The sequence below is a fragment of the Nicotiana sylvestris genome, chromosome 4 (assembly GCF_000393655.2).
Source record: "Nicotiana sylvestris chromosome 4, ASM39365v2, whole genome shotgun sequence".
Taxonomy (NCBI): Eukaryota; Viridiplantae; Streptophyta; class Magnoliopsida; order Solanales; family Solanaceae; genus Nicotiana; species Nicotiana sylvestris.
The window spans coordinates 82,147,082-82,163,280 of NC_091060.1; the positions used below are offsets into that span (position 1 = coordinate 82,147,082).

A 16,199-nucleotide genomic window follows, 5' to 3' on the forward strand; every position below is an offset into this window, starting at 1 on the left:
TTTAGTTACTGCTTGCTCCTTTTCAATCTACTCTAGAGTTTAGGACTCTAATTGGATCTATAATAACAAGAGAAACTCATAAAAATCTCTCGATGCTCAGACATCCAATCACTTGAAAATAATCTGTAAGAATTTGAAGGCTTCTATTTAATTGAACAGAACTGATTGAGTGAAGGGAAGAAGAGAATGAGGCTACAAATTCTGAACCATATGAGTAAAAGATAAAGTCATATATTCTCTCATCAATGCTTAGATTAATAAAGACTCAAATATTCTGCAAGTTATCAGCTGTACCTCGATGTTTACACATACATCCCTACAACATGTCAAATTGATGGATACACTTGGGATGGACGTTCAAGAAAAAAACATTGAAAAACGGAGTTCCCAGAATATTCTCTTTCAAGTAAAAATATTTAAAGGGCTAATGCAAATTCGAACATCAGAAAAGATCTCTTACTTGAAGCCTGCACATTTCTTCTAGAGGAAGTTCCTTTGGAAAGATCCAGAAGAGAACCTGGAAGTGAGACCCTGAGCCATGTCTGCAGCTTCAAGCTTAACGTTTTGCCTTCCGGCTGTCAAATCCTTTTCACGGTCCCAAGGTTTCCATGGATGATTTCCTTCCCATTCTTCTTTCATTGATTCCTGCTTAGATTTTTTCTTTGATTTGGCCCGCACCGTTTCTTGGTGCTTTTCTACCATAGATTTTGATCTTTTCGCTTTATTGTACTGTTCCACCAGTTCAGCGTCGACACTTGCTCTACTCTTTTCTTGTTCTTTAGAAGCAAGTGCTGAAGCCTCATTAAAGGCTTCCAAATAACTGAATGCAAAACAATTAAGCTGAAATATCTAATAATATAATATCCAAAAGAATCTGAATGAGAGAAGTTGAACATACTTCATTTTGGCTTTCTGAGCTCGATCTGATGGGGTGTCTGTCCAGGCACTAGTATCACCTCGGCCTTCTTTCGAACTCTTGCTAAAGCTCGTCGTTGATTGCATAGTCACGCCGCCCTACGCAGTTAATCAGTCAAGGAATTCATCATGCAGAGTTTTACGAAGTTAAAAAGGGAAAGAAACACTTCATCAAGGAAGCAGTTTCTCATTCAGAAATTAGCCAAGGATTTCACGTTTTATTTAAGGCAAAATACATACTTTACCCATCGACCTTGTCCCCAAATCCCTCTTACACACCTCTTAAATACGAAAATAATATTACACACCAAAACTTTTAAAGGTGTGTCAATTACACACCACTTCGGTGTTTGACCACATCTGCTCAAAGATTGCTCTTACACGCGCTAATCAGCATCTGACACGTGTCAAATCGAGGGAAAAAAAAAACTGAAAAAAACCTCTGCAACCCCTCCCCCTCCCCCTCTTCATCTTCCTAACCCCATATCTTCTCCATCACCACCATACTACCACCAACCCTTCCACCACAAGAACCTTCTTCCATAACTATAGATTCAATTATTTGCCGATTTTTAACAACATCCATCAAATCCTTATACAAATTTCAAATTCAAGCTCAAACTCAAAGCTTCAAACTTGTTAATAGTGTTTTTTGAATTTTATCAAAATTAATTACCTAAGTAAAGTTTTACTCAACAATAATCACGAATTCAAACTAATTTTTTAGGTCATGGAACACCAAAATCAACAAGACCCGATTAAATTTTCAAGCTTTTTCAAAAAGTCAATAATGGTGATTTTTACAAAACCCAATAGCTCCTATGCTCTTCTTCTTTTTTTCTTTTCTTCTTGATCGTGGGGTTGGAGAGACGAAACATGAGGGGTAGATAAAACTAGGATGGGGATTGGGGACAAAGACGATCGGGGGGTTGGGGGTGGGGGGAGCGAAAACACTGGGTTTTGGGGTTGGGGAAGAAGACATGGGTTATATTTTTTACTTTAATTTAAAGGAAATAGTTAAAAAAGGGGAAAAAATTTTAAAAAAAAAAAAAGACTTAATTTCGGGTGAATTTTTTAGTTTTCACGCGCCTCTTTTATGTGTAATACACGCGTGTGACACATGGCAAAAGAGGTGTGTAAGTGACACTTTTAAAAGTTTTGGTGTGTAATACTATTCCCGTGTTTAACAAGTGTGTAAGAGGAATTTGAGTACAAGGTCGATGGGTAAAGTATGTATTTTGCCTTTATTTAACTTTTCGACCAGCATTATATATAGTGCATGCTTTTTTGGGGTTTTTTTTTTATATAGTGCATGTATATACATATGCACATCATGCATGCAAGAATTTCTACATGTATGCATATATATATATATATATATATATATTTTTATTTTTTAAAATTACTCTATCTTATAACTTCGAGGTGGGAATAAAATACTGGCATTCGTATGGAAAAGAAATTGGTGCTTCCATTGAACAAAATCCCCTGAGCCATAGCTTCCCGTTCAATTTGTGTTTGCTTCTATTAGATTCTTGCTTTTCAACAATCAAGCTATGGTGTTGGGTTATTTCATAGTCATATAAGCCATAACGCAAGAAGCATCCTTATATAGGTCCAAAATCTTTCCAATATGCAGTAACGCGAGACAGTAAAAAGCTTATTGAAAGAAGATATGGTTTTCAAATAACAACCCAATATCAAAACATATATGTCATCTATATTATCAATAAATCCCCATCACTCATCAAAATTGATGGAAGAATGAAAACCTTACTTTTCTTTCAGGAGGCAGCGTTGTCATCCATTCATCTCTCTTTGGTGCAGCTTTGACCTCCATCTCTGCTAACAGCAGATCGTCACCTTCCATGGAGATACCTGAAGCAAATAGTTTTCCCGATTAAAAGGAAATTCTCCTCTTCAAATTAAAGGCTGTAAACATATCAAGTCACAACTTTATCCCAAAAAGAAGTACTGAGCCACTATAAATTACTTAGTTGCAGTTTGAAAAAGTAATCATGGTGTTAGAAGTATTCAATGAAAGGGTGATACGGAATTTTTGTTATGAAATTGTTGCATAATTCAATTTGAAAAGAATGAAACTACTCTCTGTCAATTCTTTTCAGCCAACAGAACATTTTGCAAAGAGCCATCTTATTGACAAGTACCATAGCCAATATTAATAGATTTGGAACAAGCCACTGATAATATTGACACTCTTGCATCTCAACATTACTTCATAACTATATTGCTCGGCCATCCATCCAACACGAGGTGTCCTTAAGAGACATCTCAACTAAAAGTGAGGTTCTTATTAATGGAAACAGAATGAGCTTTAAGCATGTAAATCAGGTGGTACATATGCCCCATACACGGGATGCAACATCCCAGAAGAAGCTGCACACTCTCTCCAACCCCCTCCCACCGCAGCAAAAAGAAAGACAGGGAAGTTCTCTGTAAAGGAGGAAAACAAAATTCAATAATGTGTTACAAGAATTGACACCAAAAGTATGACGATAGACTTGCTGGGAATGTTAGTTTAGACAAATCTTCAAGGTAAAATGCTAGTAAGACGAGAATCAGGATATTTAAAGCAGAGGAATATGTTCTCTCAAGTAGAGATATAAATAGTTAACCGACCAAAAGGTGAAAGGACAAGCATGAAAATGAAGCTAAGGGAACTTAATTCAACATTAATTGCATCGACACTATCATCTATATCTCTTCCTAACTCACACGTGCATGCGCTCGTGCTGTCTATATTAAATTGTGTCGGTCTTCTCTACAGTTGAATGCATATCCTTAACAAGAAGCTTACTTGTACAGTACATAGACAATCCAGGACTTCTGAATTGGAAAGATAACATGTCTGAACCTACAGATAGTCTTCTTATGCTTTATCCATCAGCAATGGACTCTCTAGTAACTCAGGTGAGCCGTGAGCTAGACCGTAACCTTCCAAATCTCCTTCAAGGGTGGTGAACGCGACAAAGGCAACAATCACATACCAGGAAAAGAGGAGAACTGGTACTTCAGTTTCACAATAGGTTCTATTACTGGAGTGTAACATATTATACCATTCTGTCAGAAAGACAAACATTTATCTGGTGTATATGAGACCTATCTGCTAATTGTATGTACCATCATTCTGGAAGTTTAAGCTAGAGATGAAACATTTTTAGTATTTGTCTGTAACATGCCACCTCACTTGTGGCCCAAACATGTGGAAGAAGTTTTATTACGACAAGGTAGACCCTTGCTCTACTACTATGTTGATTTTTGTCTATCACCCCATTTAAAAAACTAAAGCTATTCAAGAGAAAGCATTTTCTTTTTTCCTGTATTTAACTACGTCTTTAAAACCACTCATTTGACCCATGCAGTATGTTTAGAGCAATCCCGAGATAAACACCAATTAATAAAGTGTTAGTTGTTAGTAGGGGTGCCAAACGGGCGGGACGGGCCGAAAACGGGTAATACAAAAACGAATAAATTGTCCGAACCGACCCATATTTAATACGGATAAAAAAATGGGTTAACCGGCGGATATCCATATTATCCATGACTTCTTGAATATATTCACTTTTGGGAGAATTCTTATTCTCCCAAACTTGAGAAATCCCCAATTTGAGGCTATACAAATGTAAGAGTTAAACTCATTAGTTATGCATTGGTTATCCATTTTCTTAGTGAATAATATGGTTCTTACTCATATTTGACTCGTTTTAAAAAAGTTCCTTATCCAACCCATTTTTTAATGGATAATATGGGTGGATAATTGTTTTCTTTTATCCATTTTGCTACCGTTAGTGTACTACTTATTTTCACCTCAGAAATCTTGTCCTTAAATGATTTACTAGATTGTTACTTCAAATAACAAATAACATTATTTTGAAACAAGACATACACAAGGTGAGGATAGGCACAAAACTGAAATAAAGAGTATCATCCCAAAAAATTGACTTAATTCTTTGACAGTTCATCTGGTACAAGACCTAGAGGTTATATACAGAGATAACCAGAAGTGCTGTCATTTTCAGTAAATTGACCTTTGGCTGCACTTGCTTTGCATCCCTTTTCAACGCGCGATGATTACATGATATTTAATGGTAGGAATGAAAATGAATAGCAAAATATACCGACTATGTACTAGCCATATTTGTTCTTTTTCCTTCAGTTTCTTCTTTTTTTGTTTTCGGATAACCAATAAATCCCCAAGGGCCAGTGGATTACAGTTCAGAACTCGGCTGATAATCGGCCAGTCCCTCTACCCTTCTATCTACTTAAATACCATGCTTTTGTTTGTGTAATTCTTAATTTCTTATGCACACTAGAACTTGCCTCCTCCGGCTCAGGGTAGAAATCACATAGGATTAAGCACAAGAGAACTTGAATAGAAAAATTAAGTACAAGTCACATAAAAAATTTGATCAAGTGTAAAATAAAATCAATGATAAACAAAGTTAAAGCAAAAAGGGCTAACCTTGCACACGTCTCCATAGGGCGGCTTCACGCATAGCTTGTAAATCTGCCTACAGAACCAAATCTTCCATTAACAGATTCACAGACAAGAGAGCTTTGAGTTATCTTCATACCACATGGGACACAAAGAATGTACCTTAAGTTCCTCTTGTTCTTCCTTGTGCTTTATTTTATCATCGAACACTTTCCTCTACAAAAGAAAACATCTTTTTGATAAGTCACAAGAAAACAGCATTGGAAAAACCACCAATAAAACATTGCCATGCTGTAAATGTTCCAGAAAATATAGAAAGGTCACAAAATAAGTATAAGGAAATGAAATGGAACAGTGATAAGCTACAGTTAAAGAATGCCTGATGCTAATGCATCAAACGATAGCAAGAAATTTTCAATGTGTTAGTCCTGAGTGGTCATATCCTGCTTATTTTTCATTTGCTATACATTTAGACAATGAATCAGTGAAGTGAGATGAAAGTGAGAAAGTAACAGATACATCTAGCACCGCTGCTCTTAGGAGGAAAACCCTACACCTGATCCCACTGAGCTTCTCTAAGACACTTTTTGACAGTTTCTTGCAAAAGTATGATTTCCTGCCTGAGCATTTTAATTTCTATCGAAAGGTGAGAGCACAAGGCAGTGCCTATTTTGTTCTCTGCAGGAACAAGAAAGCCAAAGAGATTTTAGCTTTCATATGTTGTTTCTTAATTTCCTTCTAAAACCTGAATAGAAGATGAATCCATATTTGCATGTCACTTGTAGATGTAGAAGATTGCATTGCCAAAGTACAAATGCGAAAAACATATAATGGTGTCTTGAGTAGTTAATAATGATTGTATGGATAAAACAAGCAACCCAAGTCATATTTGTTGAGTTTTGACTTTTTAATAAGCTAATTACTCAACCTGTCACATGACTAGATATACGATATGGAACAGAATAAGGTATTGGTAGACTTCATAATCTCTGCTGGTTTGCTTATTAAGTGAAAAAACCATCAAGTTTTGATGATTTTTTCAACTTCCTGAGTAGGTAAAAGGCTTCACTTCTCTATTTCCTAGTTCTTTTCTTTCCCTATTTCATTGTTATTTTTAATAAGTCTTCTTTATTTCATCATTTAAGCAAAAATTTGAGTATCTATCAACTCCTAGGTAAAATTATAAGCCAAGAAAGTTATACACTAGTAAATAGAATGTGGCACTGCGTATGTCCTTGAGCCGGGGATCTATTGGAAACAACCTCGCTGCCTTCAAGATAGGGGTAAAGTCTGCGTACACACTACACCTCACCAGACCCCACTTGTGGGATTATACTAGGTTTGTTGTTGTTAAACAGAATGTGGCATTGATGTCAACTGCTGAATTTTGACATTCACACCAAAATTCTTGGCACACAGATCAGCTGACACTTAAGAAATTTTTCAAATATTAGCGAAAACACAAAAATAAATTTTATTTTATCTGAACCAAATAAATGCATACCAAGAAAACAAGAAAGAAAAACAACACCAAAATAATTGATTCACACAGCATATAGCAAATCCAAATTAGCTATCCTAAATAACACTAAGGCAAATTTGATAAAAAGACAATATGAAATGATGGTCCAACTCAAAATTAACTAAGAGATTCAAAAAGATTCAAAACTTTCACCTTGATGGTGAGGGTTTTGATTCCCTACCATGTAATTCCCTTGTCCATTTCCCCTTCTCCTACCCACTATGTACAATAAATTTTTTAAAAAAAAAAAGAGAGAACGAAGAGTAAGCAAAAACATTTGGTAAAAAAATATATGGGACTGGCATCTACACAAAAATGACTAGATACCAGTTACCCTAGCTAGCTTAGACAAAATGTCCAACTGATGTCTGATAATAAAAAACAAATGAAAGATATCTGCGCTTAGCCTTAGCTACTTGAAAATAAAACATGGTTTTATGCCAGACACTAAAGAAGCTTCTCCTGGCAGAGCAAAGTTCGTGAGGAATATAAATGATGGCATCACTTAGTTACTCACTTTGTCCGGATCTTGCAAATCTTTAAAGGCTTTGTTCAGCTTGATGAACGCTTGGTGAGCTTCAGGATGAGAGCATTTATCAGGATGCACCATCAGAGACAGCTTCCAGTACCTAAAACATACACCAAATTAACAAATAAATGAGAACAGAGTTTAAAGGTGCATTTATTTAGCAGCATGACAGCAGCAGCTACAAGTTAACAGTCGATTGGTAACTAATCCACATCCGTGGTTCACATGCCAATAGGAGTAGTCTCACCATCAAGACGAGGAAGAAAGAAACAATGCTTCCTCTAATACCAGTTAACAACTTGTGGCTAAAATTCCTCCCTTATTGTGATGGTATAATGTCTCGTGTCACAGCCATATATTAATCATCACAATAGACCATTGTATGAGGGCACAGCTGGATATATAATCCTAAAATAGTATATTAATAAAGTATAAACCGTCCATTCAACCCTCCCCAACCTGAAAATAAATGAAGGCAAAATGCTTTACGAAATCTTAAATGAAAGCAACTTGACTTACCAATGAATCTAAAAGTCACAAACTATTAGATTTTATATAACACGTCATAAATAATCTATAAACAAATATGAAAGCAAACATGTTTGAATATTTCAGTAACCATAACTTTTAACAATTTTCAGAATATACTAAAACTTTATTTTCAAATCATATATTATAAACAATTAATAAAATATAGCTGTGAGGATGGGTGATCTTGGTGGCTGAGAATATGAGGAAGAGGAAGAGGAAGATTATATCTGTCAGTTGGTGCATTATGTATAAATGTTAAGGAGAAGACATGAATCACCTTTTTTTGAACATGCTCCTCTATCTTCTTTATTTTTCTAATCTTTCCCCACTTAAATATCAAGCTTTTTTCTGGGGCAGGGTTCGAACTGCACATCACGTGTTGAGCCTTTACCACTAGACCAAAGCCTTGAGAGCGACGTGAATCACCTTCTTTTACACTGTCGGATAGCATCTAGGTTATGGTGGAAAGTACTGGGATGGTTTGGTCTTCAATGAGTGATGTCAAGCTCGGTTAAAGAAGCAATGTTCCATTGGACCTTCAGAAGTTGGAAAAGAGGACACAAAGCATGGGATATTCCTCCACTTGCACTTATGTGGACCATTTGGAGAGAGAACCAAAAAGGCTTTTGAGGGAATAGAGGAGGACTTTGTACAGTTGACTCCACCCATGAGATCTCCATAAGAATAGAAGATCGGATGTTGTTGGTAGAAAATCATATTTTTATGCAAGATTTTTATACTTTTTACTTTTCGGTATACTTCTTGTATAAGGGCAATTATGCCCTTTTTAAATTAAATTTGACCGCCTTATAAAAAACTAAGCAAAGAAGTTATTTCCGTATTGGACATCATATCTATGCCCAACATATGCAACTTGAATTTAACATTCAGTGACGACATTCAGAAGTGTAACTTAATGTGTGTGTGTGTTTTCCTTCTTTTTTTTTATTAGTAGAGGTTTAAGTTAATATTCAAAGTATTTGCATAGTGACTCGATATATTCCGTATTTATATAGTGAGTTAAATTAGCTAGTGATGCAAAATATCAATTATGGACTTCAATATTCAGTTTTCATCAAGATCAATACTGTGCAAGGCCAAAAGACCAATGCACCTCAGTTGTCACTCATTACTTGTAAGAAAGCAACATATAACAGGCCCGTCAGGAAGCATCCCCACTGACTCTTCAGGTTTAAAATTTCAATCAAGCATGATTTAGAAGAAAAAGGAAAGTCTTCCGCAGCTTAGCCATCCGCCAGACCAAGTTTGAGAAATTGAACGGTGAGCAGACAAAAAACTTCTTAACTAAGAAAATAATAACTTCAGGGGATCAAAACTACAGATACTAATCTAATCCATAAAGAAAAAAGGTTTTAGCACTCCACGAACAATCAATCAAATTACCTTTTCTTTATGTTATCACCCAACATATTTCTGTTCACACCCAAAACATCATATAAGTTGTCTGCCTCTGCTCCCATGATTCTTGTAACCTGACCAGGTATAAGAAATAATAATACGCAATTGTCCAGATTGTCGACTAAGAGTTACATAGAAAAGAAAATTCTCAACTCACATTTACCAAAAATATCAAACATGAACATAAGCCAAACCCAGACCCACAACTGCAGTGCAAAAATTGTGACGAAGGTATATATAGAAGTTGACAACAGAACAAAGACATAAAGGATGCGAAAAGGAAGAGTCGAAGACCCAGAGAGATTGGGAAGTGTCTACGAGAATATAGGATACACGGTTACACTACTTTTAGTGTTCAAATTTCTGAAATTGTACCGAGAAATCGATCGATCAAGAGAGAGAGCAACCAACCAACAGACAAACCAAAAAGGGCTCCTTATTAAAAAAAGAAAGAACGAATTACAAATTCCACCCCTGCCAAAAGAAAATACAAATTACAGTACCATATCAACACTACATGGTGGATTCTTCTTTATTTGAAGGTGCATACTGGTGTTGGTTAATGGTATCTGTAAATCTAGAGGGTTAGTTCCATTTGGTTTCCTTAAATTAAAAAGTCCGTCAAGTAAACTAATACAACTGGAATACTTTGTTTGAACAGTGTTTACCAAATCAAAATTTCAAGTGTAGTGAAGTCAGATTGAAGGTACTAAGAAACTTTTAGACCCAGGTATGATTATTCAGGGGAAATCTATGTAGATACAACTGATAGGCTGATAGGAAAGAGAAGAGAATGCAGGAAGAACCTCTTCAAAACGCTCGGCCTCATTTGCTGATTCTACCTCAGTCACCAAAGCAGGAGGTGGAGGTCCCACAAACAATTCAGTATCTTCTTCCAACTCAACATCCCTGGAAACATTAGCCAGAGACATTTAATGCAGTTCACTATAGGCTGGTATACCATACATGACAACCTAAACTGTTATTTGAAGCTTCTTAAGTGTGGAATGGATAATATAATTGACTGAAAGCCAGTACTTATGGGGGAGAGAGAGAGAGGGAGAGAGAGAGAGAGGGAGAGAGAGGGAGAGAGAAGCACGGGTAAAATTACAAAGAGAGGCTGGTCAAATCGTGAGTTCATCACGAAGCTCATAGTAATCTTTGTATTATGTGTCAAAAACAATCTGTTTTTCCATGTCTGAACTGAAAACTTTCAGAAGGAAGTAAATGCACCCAATGTGAAGCATCTTCATCACTACTGTAGAACGGTCTAGTTGATTAGCTTAAGGGAGGAATCAAATTATCTACTTCATTAAGCGCAATGCCAATACAGTTAAAGTAGCTCTTCATCAATACCGATAGGGATAGCCAGTCTTGAAATCCAAGTCCACGAGTACATATCTGAGTGGGGGAATAAATTGTAATGTAGATAGAGGATTACCTCAGCTCAGCTTGTGCTTCTGTCAATTTAGCTGCAGCAGCAAGTAATTCTGCAGAAGGCATTGCGGGGCCAATAACCCTGCACAAGCACAAAGGAGATAAAATAAACATGAAGACGACATCGGATTAGGATGAGGTCATAAAAGAAGAAATCAGAAAATATAGTGAAGAAACCACCATATTCAACAATCACTACATTTTATTTTCCCAGGTAAAAGAAGGAAAACAGTAATCCCTTTTTTTTTTTTTTTTTGGGGGGGGGGGGAGGTTCAAGAAGGAAAAGGATGCTTTACAGATTAGAAACTGTCAAAAAAAAAAAGGAAGGACTCCTTTTATCAATAAAGACTTCACAAAAAGAAGGTACTGATGTTACAAAGTAATGCTTAGTCAGTCTGAAGAATTTGCCCAAGATGAGTACTGGTGTCATTCATGTGTTTTATAACTGATCGAAACACTTGTTTCCTACCAATTTTGATGACCAAAAACACTACCCATTTGCAATTAATACCCCTTATAAGAAATTGCTTGGTCCCTAATGTCTTCAATAATCATTAAAGAGAGACGTTGAAGGCCCTTCTCTTTTATACTCTTGTCATTTGCCTAAAGAACATTCATTCCCTAGCATTCTTGAAATTTCTAGGTGAAATGCTTCCTTGCTCAGTTCTCGTTATAGGATCGCCCAACAAAGTCCTCTTTCTTTTATATTGTCTCATATTCTACGTCATACTCTGAATCCTCCTCTTCCTTGATAGTTCTCTCATCGTCATTTCCACTTAAAAATTTGCTGCCCTTTGTGAGTTACTAATTCTAATTTTTCTTGATCTCGATCCCCCTTGTCCTTCATGTTCAATGTTCCTTTTATGTAAAGCAAAAACAGCCAGGGGATGTTAGCATGCTAGTATGATCAACCATAACATGATGCTGAGAGGTTAAATAGAGCAGGAGGGTGAGATCAACATACCTCCTTTTTGGGCCGGTACCTTCTTTGGCAGGCAAACTTAAATTAGCATCATAAGCGTTAGCATTATCATTTGGCAAACTCAAATTAACATTATGAGCACTAGCTTCTTCATTTGGCAAACTCATATTGGCATTATAACTTTCTTGTCCGCCTCCTGAATCCCATGGCTTCGAGTGCTCATCATTCTGACAAAACTCCTGACTTTTAAGTTGCATTTGGGAGCGGATTAAGGGTCCTATAGTCTCCAAAGTAGGAGATGCTTTTGATGGTAGTAGAAAGACATGATCGCCGCTTTCCTTAAGGTTTAAGGACAGGAACAGCTTTTGCAGACGCTTGACCAACAATTTTTCAGATAAACCCCTTATATCTACAGCTTGTCCATCATCAATCATTTGTAGAAGCTGCATAGAATTTTTCAGAAGACGTTAGCTGAATTTGCCTACATATGAGAACAAGAACTTTTTAAGCATGTTCATGCTCATAGTGAATATGTCAAATATTAGCTAGAAGACGAATTTATTATGATTTAAAATCCTAGAATACCATGTTAGCACTAATGAACGACCAAATCGATTAGTAGCTTATGGACACAAGTTTTTTTGGATATGGTATTAACTTTATCAATAAATCTCCCATATACAAGAAATATACCAAAAAGTAAGAGAATCTACAACATAATGTGATTCTCTATGAACGACACCCAATCTTCTGTACACATTGAATGCTAGCGGACAAAAGCAGGGGCAGAGCTAAGCTGAAGAAAGGAGGTTCAATTGAATCCCCTTCATTGATAAACTGCACTGTACAAATAGAACATAATCAAAATTGTTGCTATATTTAAATTGTTGAATCCCCTTGACCTAGTATAGTGGCAAAGAAGGTTAAAAAATTGATTAAAGTTCAAATCCCAGGTGCAACATTCTTAGCATTCTTTTGAATCCCCGCCCCACCACTGGACACAAGCATCCCTTATGTATATCTACAAAACCAAACAGCTCATTTCTTTACTCACTAATACAAGGTAGAAAAGGATTTCTTTTGATGGAAACTAGGGTACTGCAGGGGGGAATTTTTTTTTTTTTTAATGAAGTAAGATGTTGGATTAAAATAGGGCATCAGGAAGATGCAAATACCAGAAAGTAAAGTCACAAAAGAAGTCATAGCTGTTAAGCTCACAAAAATAGATAATGTTAGCTCACTAGGGGCTTCCTATACAAAAGATAAGGAGCTAACAAAATCAAGGAATTGAACTGGGCAATTTAAACTACGGATAGAATATTCTGGAAGGAAACAGATGTTGGTTCTCTATTGATTAATTCACTTTGTAAGGTCCTTCTAGTTCTCGTAATAACGCATTGTTGCATATAATGCAGCCTTTTCTTGGCAGATCAATTGGAAAAATAACTCATCGCTAAAAGTCAGAATTCTGGCTCCAAAGCTCCTACATGACCTAATTTTCATCAACAATAACAATAACAATAAAACAGTGAAATCCCATAAGTGGAGTCCGGAGAGGGTAAGTGTACGCAGACCTTACCCCCACCTTATGACGGTAAAGAGGTTATTTCCGAAGGACACTCGGCTCAAGAGAAGCAAAAATGACGCAATAAACAAACAGTAGCAACAATAAGGTAATAAGACACGTAAGCAAATGATGCAAGGTGCAATAACAAAGATCTAAGAATACAACATTGTACGAATAGAGTCAATCCTGCTGGAAATAATGACACACCATGTAATAGCAAAGGGCTAGGAATAGGAAAATACAAGACTAGTACTAAAACTACTGAAAAGACTAGACGAAATTCTAGACTGCTATCAACCCACAACCCTAACCCTCGACCTCCACACCTTCCTCTCGAGGGTCATATCTTCGGTAAGCTGCAGTAGCACCATGTCCTGCCTAATCACCTCACCCCAATACTTCGTAGGCCTCCCTCTACCCCTCCTCTAACCCCCATGGTCAACCTCTCACATCCTAACCGGGGGAATCAGGGTCTCTCCTCTTCACATGTCCGAACCATCTCAGCCTCCATTCCCGCAACTTATCTTCTACAGGAGTCACGTCCACCTTGTCCCTAATATACTCATTCCTAATCTTATCTTTCCTGGTATGCCCACACATCCATCTCAACATCCTTATTTCCTTCACGGCAACTTCTAGACATGAGATTTCTTGACTGGTCAACACTCGGCTCCATACAACATGAGCGGTCTAACTACCGCTTTATAGAACATGACCTAATTTTCAATAACCGAAAAATCTCCAAGGGGTAGTGGCGCACGGTTCGAAGCTCGGTGGATAATGACCTGCCCTTTCTACCTTCTCTACGTAGATACCAGGGTTTAGTTAGCTGCGGTATTCGAACCCGTGACATGCGCCTAACTCTAACATCAAGTGTTGTGATCTTACCACTAGAACAAAGCCCAGGGAGCTTCTACATGACCAAATCGGAGAGTAAAGAGGTAGAAATCTGCTCCAACCTTTGTCAGAAGACAGGAGAATATACAAATAGGTTTTCAAACTGTGAAACTGCTTAACTATGGACACTGTTTGCACTTTACTTAACATGGACTCTCTAATTCCCTAATACTGAAGGTATGTTAGTAGCTAGATTTGGTACAAGACTTAACACCACTATCCAGCTAAATTTAGAATGTGATAACTACTATCATGAAGATAAAGAAAAGGCCAGCTCCTAAATGAAATTCCAGCAAGTGCAAAGGGAGTTGTTCTGACTTTGTATTTCATCTTATGAATTTTGGTAAGGATTTGGTTAACAACTTCTCATACTTTGTGTTCCCTGCAACTTCTTGGTGCCTGTTTAACACAATGCCTTTAAAAAAAAAAAGGAGTTCCATCCAACCATCTTATCCAACTCCATCAATTAAATTAACATTTCCGGTGAACTATCTTCTGATAATGAAATTGCAAAAAAAAATCTGAATGGGAATTTTCAAGTGCATGGAACTTTTAAAATAACAAGGAAAAATTCTTGTACAAAAAATTAATGAATTAATACAAAAAAATGATTATCTGTCCCGTGATTTATACAATACTTCTCCATCTTGGGACTCTCCAAAACGTTCAAGACATTTTTTTTTACAACTTTCAAAAGTCCAAATGTAATGACTATTTAAGTTTGAACTTTGATGTTGATATTTTCTCTATTATACTAATTTTTACTATTACATTATTTTCTTCCACTATCACTAATATTACACTTCCTTTGTCTCATTTAACTCTGATCCAAAAAGAATGACACATTACATATGTATATATTTAAAAACAATTTAACTTTACACTTTTCATTTTTCAGAGATGATTTATATACACACAAATTTCTATGCCGTGTTTTAGACCACAAGTTTCCAAAGCTTTTTTTTCTTACTTAACCTCGTGCTTAGTCAAATACCATCACAGAATCAAGACGGATGGAGTATAACGTAGCAACAAAAACGACAACAACAATAACACAATTAGCTAGCTAATTACAAAAAGAATAATCAAAATATAGTACCTGTTCTAAATCACCAGCTACAGTAGGAAACTCCTGCAATATACCTTTCACCACATCCTCCGGCCTTTCCCTAAGCCTCTCGGACGGGGAATCATCAGAGTCCGACCCGGAAACAGAGTCCGACTCATCAGAATCCGGATACTTCCTCTTCCCCTCTCGTTTTGATCTCCTATTGCTGCTGCTGCCTCTATGCTTCCGCTTCTTCCTATGCTTCTTCTCTCTCTTCTTCCTCTCTCTATGCTTATCGCTCCTCGAGGAGCTTCTCCGACTCCTTTCCTCCTCGCGACGACGCCGTTTGTGCCGACGCTTGCGTCGGTTTTCATCGTCGGAAGAGCTGTCAGTTTCATCGTCTGACTCGGAAGACGATTGTGACGAAGAAGTGGCTGATTCTTCTAGTTTGTGCTTCTTTTTCCTGCTCGAATGCTCTCCCATGGTGATTCTTCTGGTTTTGATGGAGAAATTATTGATTGCAGGCTCTTATTCTTCACGGTTGCTGTTTTGGGGACTCAATTTGCCAATTTAAATGAAGAATTAATCTGTAGGCTCGCTCAACTGTCTAAACTAAAAATAAATAGTATACAAAAAATATAGCATATGAATAATTCATCTAAAATATATCTATAATTCTATCTATCTATATATTATATTTAAAAGCACAAAATCTAAAATACTCATTGACCTTTTTTACCTTTTATATTTAAATTTTATATTGAACAAAATTATAATTTATGTTACTTTCCTAATATTTAGGAATTTAGAATCAACTAAAATTTATTATTAAATCTTTCCTTATTAAACTAGGTAGAAGTCCTAATATTTAGAACTTTAAATTTGATATTACACCTTACATAAATTATACTAATTCAAAATAGATTCATATATGCAACATTTAGGATGCTTAACGT

The 16,199-nt window shown here is 36.5% G+C and overlaps 1 protein-coding gene across 1 annotated transcript; it reads right to left on the reverse strand.

Annotated features, from left to right (window-relative positions):
- Window positions 1–211: 211 nt before the first annotated feature.
- Window positions 212–15,834, reverse strand: LOC104236980 (uncharacterized). Its single transcript, XM_009791038.2, has 11 exons — window positions 15,295–15,834; window positions 11,774–12,174; window positions 10,814–10,891; window positions 10,179–10,281; window positions 9,358–9,446; window positions 7,411–7,522; window positions 5,534–5,587; window positions 5,399–5,447; window positions 2,693–2,793; window positions 899–1,014; window positions 212–820 (listed from the first exon to the last, which is right to left on the reverse strand). The coding sequence occupies exons 1-11, from the start codon at window positions 15,724–15,726 to the stop codon at window positions 481–483; spliced, it is 1,875 nt and encodes a 624-aa protein (XP_009789340.1). The 5' UTR covers window positions 15,727–15,834; the 3' UTR covers window positions 212–480.
- Window positions 15,835–16,199: the final 365 nt, after the last annotated feature.